At 38.2% G+C, this 7,500-nt stretch overlaps 1 protein-coding gene across 16 annotated transcripts in view; it reads left to right on the forward strand.

The window, feature by feature from the left end:
* The window catches only part of erc1b (ELKS/RAB6-interacting/CAST family member 1b), a 187,244-nt gene that overhangs the window by 45,218 nt on the left and 134,526 nt on the right, over positions 1-7,500 (forward strand). For all 16 annotated transcript variants that reach the window (XR_006250571.1, XM_043236260.1, XM_043236258.1 and 13 more), the window contains one exon: positions 3,337-3,477. Coding sequence is in view for 15 of the 16 variants with exons in the window: in XM_043236260.1 (XP_043092195.1) it covers positions 3,337-3,477 (141 nt within the window). In the remaining variant the exon portion in view is untranslated. The remainder of the gene's footprint in view (positions 1-3,336; positions 3,478-7,500) is intronic.

The following is a 7,500-nucleotide window of genomic DNA, read 5'->3' on the forward strand; positions in this document are numbered from 1 at the left end:
TGTTAAAATTTAATTTAATTATTTGTTAAAATTCTGATTATTATTATTATTTGTAGTAGTAGTAGTAGTAGTAGTAGTACCAATTGATTATGTAAGTTATATTTAATGTTTGATCAAAGTTGTTATTAGTATTATTATTGTTTTTATTTAGTGCAAATTAATGTATGATCTAACACTAGCAGTAAATACTGTATGGAGTTGTTTGATTATTAGTAAAAAGTAGATGCATTTTTTAACTATAATTTTAGTACATATTACATCAATATTACATTTTGTAGTCGTTTTATTATTAGTAGCAGTAGTGGTAATACTGTTATGTTATTTATTATTATTTGCTTAATTTTACATTAAATTGTCTATTATTATTATCATTATTATTATTATTATTATTATCATCATGATCAATACTAGGGGTGTAATGATTTGCGTATTGTACTATTCGTTACCATTTTCTAAATTTTCAAAGTGATCATCCCTATCCCCTTGCTATTGGAGACTTTTATACAGACTAGTTTTATATATTAGATTAAAAAAAAACATTTTAAAATAGGAAATGTATGTATGTTACAACAATAAAAAGACAATACAACAATAAAAAGACATTTCTGACATTTAAAACGGCGGCATCTGCTGACGCACACCGTTCTGCGTTCGTTGTCACGGGAACAAGATATTGAGGAAGTGACATCGCTCCCTTTGACAAGACACGCACATGCTCTGCTCGCTTAAGTCTTCATTAACAAAAGAATGATTATGATCATGATTCGGAAAATGACCATAAATCGTACGGTACGCGTTTACCAAATCAGTGCTAACAGCGATATTAAAAACTAAGCTGTGGATGTGGTGGCATGCTTTCCTTCAGAGACTTGATTTCACAGGTGACGTGAACTACAGTTGCAGAACATCAGGAGCTGTGAGTGTGTGTGTGTGTGTGTGTGAGACAGCGGTGAAGATTGCTCTGTCACACACCCTTATGTAAAGACTCAGTCATTCTCACACTACGGCTGACCTCCCAGCAAGCGCACGGATCCGCGGGGTCAATCCCCGTCACTTCTCATCAGCTCACATCACACGTGCGACGGTCTCCTCCAACACCAGCTCAGCGAGCATTTCAGGCCGCGGAACGACGCGGTTCCCCCGAATCAACGAAACCCGCCCCCACCCGCCCCCCTGAACTCCAGCTCATGAATATGAATGAATTAACCCCGGCGGTTATTAGCATTGTCTTACTCGCCCGCAGTTTGGCGGCGATCCGCTGTTCTGCGTTTCCCCACTTCATCTCGCTCGCATACCCTCACGCGCCGAGGTCTGGGCCTCCCGGCCGCAGGGCGGAAATTAACTTTGTCAGCCATCTGCATATTGAAAAAAAAAAAGAAAAAGAGAAAGCTCTGGCTCTTTTAGCGGACGCACGTACTCCATCGCTGGCGGACACGTATGCCCTCTTTTTTTTCCCGTGTTTCCTCACACACACGTTTGCAGAGCATATCCGTCCTTCCCTGCTCAAACGCATGCAGTTTTCCATTTCACACGCCTCGGATGCCGCTCGACGCATGTCGTGAACCCTGGCACGCCGATGAGCGGTCATGCTTAATGTCACAGCCCAGCGAGGATCGGCCAGGAACGCCGGCTCGGGAGAGTGAAATATAGCCCTCGCGGTGAGAAATGCAGCGCGGGCCTGAAAAAGAGCGCTGTTATTATTGTCCGGTTCGGGCCGCTCGGTGTGTGAGTTTTGGCCGGCGTGGGTGTGAAAGTGCTGGAGGCTGATGCTCTCCATGGTTCCAGCCGTCCTCTTTCACAGGCCATCGACTGCGAGGCTGCGCCAAAACGCTCTTTCCTCAGACCTCTTATTGTCTCGCGTTATTGCTCTGTGTCTCTCTTTTTCCTCTCTGAATTATTAAAGGTGTTTTTTTTTTTTTTTGCGACCTTATTAAAGTGTGCGTACAGTACGGTGTAGTAGCCGCTCGCATCAGATCCGACTCATTTCTGCTAAAGCTACTTCCATTTTCTGAAAGCAGACGCGGCCAAATCTTCCAGCACCTGGCCAAAGTTGACACATGTGTGAGATTAATGGATCGTACGCCCCAATGTGTTCATTCAGATATGTTCCACTAGCCGTGCAGAGTTACGCTTAAGTTGGGAATTAAGGAATTGGTGTGCCTGCTCTTTCTAAACTTTGACAGGTGTTGGCTTGCTCTTGTTTTTGTGTAAATATTACAACCCTTACATAAATTGGAAGCCAAATAACCACAAACTTCATTTCCTTTTTGCGCGTGCTAGTTTTAAAATTTAATCTTAAAAAAATAGGGAAAAAAAGGAAAAGACAGTGTACTATTGTAGTGTTTCATGATACAAATATCCAGTAGTGAAACTTAAAGCCTAAAGGCGCAGTTCACCCAAATAGTTATGTATTTCATATGATATTTGATGATAATAATAATGATAATAATAATAATATGGTAACAATAGCATATTGCACTAGTTTAAGTAGTTTTTTTTTATATTTTATTTAAAGTAAATGTGTAGTTGACAAATAAAAACTGGGCAAAAAATTGCAAAAAAAACCCCAATATATAAATAACATGAGAAAAATTTATTTCTTCATTCTTAGTTAATTTTTATTTTGTTTTATTTTATTTTAAGTTTTTGCTGTCACACTATAGGGCACATTAATACATCAACTACCCATATACACTTTTAATACATAATACATAATATATTCTCTTGTTTTGTGTTTTTTATGATTATTATTAATATTATTATTAAAAACAATAGCTTATTGCATTAGATACTTTCTTTATTTAAAGCATATACCCTTTTAATATTATACTTTTTAAAAACAACAACAACAATAATGATTAATAACTTTACATTTGTGTTTATTATTATATAATCATCACATTTTAGACCAGTTATATTATTATCAACTCAATCATATTATTTTTCTCACCTTGCCGTCATCCCAAACCAGTACGGTGGCGTCCAATGGTGCACAAAAGTAGAATTTTTAAAATAATTTTTCACGCAGCTGTTTTCCATATATCAATTATTCTTAGTTAACACAATTATTAAATGACCATTAAAAAAAGAACCATAAAAGTAACCTAGGCGTTTACGCCATACTCGAAAACATATGATAGCTCTGTGTGAAGAACAGGGTGAAAGTTTATTTAAAATTAATTTAACTGTTGGACTAGTTTACTGCTCAAGATTCTTTAAAATGTCTTTCACAGAAATGAGTTTATATCAGCACACCAGTATGAGGGTGAGTAATTTTTCCTCCCTGCTTTTAAATCGCACTTTTAACATGTCCTTTCTTGTTTGTGATGTTTGTAGGAGCGTATTATTGAGCGTCTGAAGGAACAGAGGGATAGAGACGAGAGAGAGAAGAGCGAAGAACTGGAGAGCAGCAAGAAAGAGCTCAAAGACCTGAAAGAGAAAGTCAGCTTACTGCAGGGAGAGCTGTCCGATCGCGAGGTGAGCGAACCAACTAATGCTTTATTAAAGCCGATATCGTATGAAGTGGATGGTTTTCGCAATTGCAGTGTTTTTGTAATGACCTTTACCTTGTAGTGACATTGGTGAACAGATCAGACCATATTTAGGGACCAAAATAGTGTGCATCATTTACAGTGCTGAAGACCATTACAAAAATGTACTCAGCCTTAGGTCATCCATGATGTAGATGAGTTGTTTGTTCACTGGAACAGATTTAGTGAAATTTAGCATTACTTGCTCAACAATGGACGCTCGGCCGTGAATGGGTGCCGTCGGAACGAGAGACCAAACAGCTGTTAAACAAATAATCCACATGAATCCAGAAGAAGGTTGAAGTTAAAACCGTCTTCATGACGGATTTATTTCTTACGAACGTGAATTGATGGACTGGTGTCATGTGGATTGCTTTCGGGTTATTGCAATGTTTTTATCAGCTGTTTGGACGGCACCCATTCGCTGCAGAGGATCGTTTGGTGAACAAGAATGTTGCATTTCTCCAAATGTTTTCTGATGAAGAAACAAACTCATCTCCTTCTCGGACTTTCTGAGGGCGAGTACATTTTAAGCAATTTTCCAATTTTGGGTGAACGATTCCTTTAAACTGCTATATAATCAGCATAAGCACGGATTTGTGTAATCTTTTTGCATATTTGTGAACAGAAGTTCGGGTTTACGGTGTAAATAATGCAGTCATGAATTGTGGCCTATACTCTCAACTAATTCCAGCACTCCTTAACTTAATCTCTGCTATCAGGAGAACTCTAATTAAATTCTAAACTATTATTTTATGAGTTTTCGGTGAAATCTTTGCACGTATTTGCAAAAGATTAGCCTGGATTGTTTCTGTGTGATTGTGTGATTATGTCTTGCGTTTGTGGCAGGTTTTTGTACCGCGCCAACAGACGTTCAGCTGACCAACAAATAGCCCAGAGGCGGGCGTCCAGCCGACATCTTGTGCAATTTTGCATTCGTAATGTTAGTTCAGATGGCGGTTTCGCATTTATAATGCAGTAATCCTCTATAATGTGTCAGGTGTGGATTAAAGAGGTTGAAGCGGATCCCAGGCAGCATTAGGAGCGTCTTCCTTAGATTGCACTATTGGACGAGGTGCTTGGGCTTGATAGAGACAGACTGATTTCGCAGCCGTCTGCGAGACCCCAGAGGAGCTGTAGTGATGAGAACAGACATGCTGGACCCGCAATACTGTCAGTCCTGTGCTGTGTGTGTGTGTGTGTGTGTGTGTGTGTGTGTGTGTGCGCAGGACAAGAAGATAAATGGCGGATTGTAAATGTGAAGGAACGGCCCCTCCCAGAGAGCAACTGCTCATTTCTCTTTCTGTCTTCAACTCTGCTCTGTTGTTCACTTTTTTGTCTTTCTTTCTATTTTTTTTTTGCCTTTAGCCTTCTATCCTTTCACACTTTCTTGTATTTTGTCTAGCATGTCTCCAATAGCATTTACGTCAGTAAAAACGGAGTAATTGACCCTATAAATGAAAGTTGGTCATCGTTTACTTACCCTAATGCCAAACCTAATTTTTTTTTCTTTCATGAATCACAAAAGGAGATATTTTAAAGACTTAAGTATTGGTTGCTGAAGCCCTCTGAAGACTCCAAGCTTTATAAAGGACATAACCATAAGTGTTGATGATTTACAGGGTAGTTTAAGCACAATTCTTATTACATTCCTTTTTAAAAAAAATTTGTATTTTCATTATTTTTCCATTAAAAGATTTTATTTTATTTTACCTTTTCCCTGCATATTTTATTAATTAAATTCATTTTACTATTATTTTTTCATTTAAAATCAAACAATTAAATTAAATGTAATTTTTGTTATGAATCCCGCCAGTTTCGCGATCACGAAATGGATTTTCAATGAAAATACTTTTAGCATTCAACTCACCTACTAAATGATCCCGTTGTAATGAAGAACAGCTCACTGGAGTTGGTTTAACGTTTTCAGTTTTGGCTTTATGTGGCTCCTGAAGATTTGGAATATAGCGCACAGTTCATATGAACTACTTTTATGGTTCTTTCATGGCACTTTTTACGGTTTTGGTCTTTTTTAAAGCTTGAAAGCTTCGGTCCCCATTCATTGTAATTGCATGGAAAAGTGACCAGTACAATATTCAGAAATTCTCCATCTGCGTTCAATGGAAGAACAACAGTAATACGGCTCTGGAACGATGTGAGGGTGAGTAAATGATGACCAAACGTTCATTTTTGGTTGAACTATGCCTGTAATGACTGCGTTTGCTTTCCCACAGCGCCGTGTCTGTGGCTGTTTTATTATTCAGGTTATTCTTGTTTGCTGTGATCTCCACATTCCTCTCCGCTGTCTGCCTCTAGAACATGGGCGATGCACATCCCCACCGCTAAACCACTTCCTGTCTTACAGGACTTAGTTCCTCTCATCTGTATCTTTCTCTTTCCCTTTCCATTTCCGTTAATAGAAATGGCATATTTAGGGGGAAGTCTCTCGAAATCACGTTTCACACTAAATTTGTAGAGAATAAAAGAATCATAGGTTTAATTTTATGTAAACTATGTGGAATAAATGCAATAATTTAATTATATAAATATAGAATTTAAAATATATGCCCCCGGTTTCACAGAAAAGGCTTAAGCCTAGACCCAGACTAAAATGTAAATCTGAAAAAATAAACTGAAATACTGGCTGATCTTAAAACATTGACTTTGTTTTGTCTTAAGATGCACACTAGTAATGCTTTTTAAGGCATGTATATAAAAATAACCGAAATGTTCCAGTTGAACTATGTACTACTCCTGGCTTAGACTAAGCCCTGTCTATGAAATCGGGCCTTTAATTTTATTTATTTATTTATTAAAATAAATTGTGCGTTGTGGTAAAACACACTGCTGCTCGCGAGAGTAAGCTTAATTTTACTGTAGCGAAATCACATTTTAAATTCACTTCTGTTAAATTTGGGGATAAATGTGCCTCAGACGTTTTGTGAGATCCACCCATGTCCATTCCCAGCACGTGAAGCTCAGAGCGGCAGTGTCCTGGATATTTGTGTTGGATCACGGCTGCATCGCTCAGCGTCCCGCTATATCCCTCTCCTTGTTTCTCCTGCATTGTGTTGCTGGTGAGCGGTGACCTCTTCGCTCCCAGCTCTTTCGGCCTTCCCTCCCGCGCTCTAATCATAAAGTGTGGAGTCCAGCACATCCCATCGTTCCCCTCTCCTGTTTTCTTTACCAACGCGAGAGAACGCGGGGCGGCAGTATGAACATTAACTGTGTATTTTGGTCCGCGGACTCCAGTCGAGTGTGAAATTGTGGGGCTCTCCGGCTGAAAGCGGAAACGGCAGGAAAGGCCTCATGGATGGAGGACTGCAGTTTTAACAGCGTGTCTGAGACTCGGCTTGAAAAAACACAGCTGATGTACTGCATATGTGCAGAGGCCTGTACATTACAGCACACGATATTTGTGATATTGCTATTGAGATGTAACAGCTACTGTAACTCTAAATCGTTCTCCTGTTTCATATTTTATCACATTATTCCTCATAAAAGCCTGTGTGCTGTTAAAGGAACAGTTCACTAAGGACTGGAGCTTTCCTCCATCACAAAAGGATTCAAAGGCACTGTAATGGTATCGTAAAGCGCTCCATATAACTTATAGCGCTATATTTAAAGCCTTCTGAATACATACGAATGCTTTGGATGAGAAATAGACTGAAATTCAAGTTACTATTTTACCTTGCAGTAAGTGAAACAAGTGAACAAATCATTCTAAATTCTATTCTAAATAAACAAATCATTTAAAACCCAATCAAATGATTCATTAAAATATTACATAAAAAAAGTAGTTCTGTCAAATGATTTTTCGCATTCAAAATAGGTTTTATTTATTTAATACGTGTTCTGTGTGTGTTTTTATATATATATATATATATATATATATATATATATATTTTTTTTTTTTTTGCGAGTTTCCATCTTTTAATAAATTAGAAGGCTCCAGTCAAAGAAAGACTAA

The sequence above is a fragment of the Puntigrus tetrazona genome, chromosome 4 (assembly GCF_018831695.1).
Source record: "Puntigrus tetrazona isolate hp1 chromosome 4, ASM1883169v1, whole genome shotgun sequence".
Lineage (NCBI taxonomy): Eukaryota > Metazoa > Chordata > Actinopteri > Cypriniformes > Cyprinidae > Puntigrus > Puntigrus tetrazona.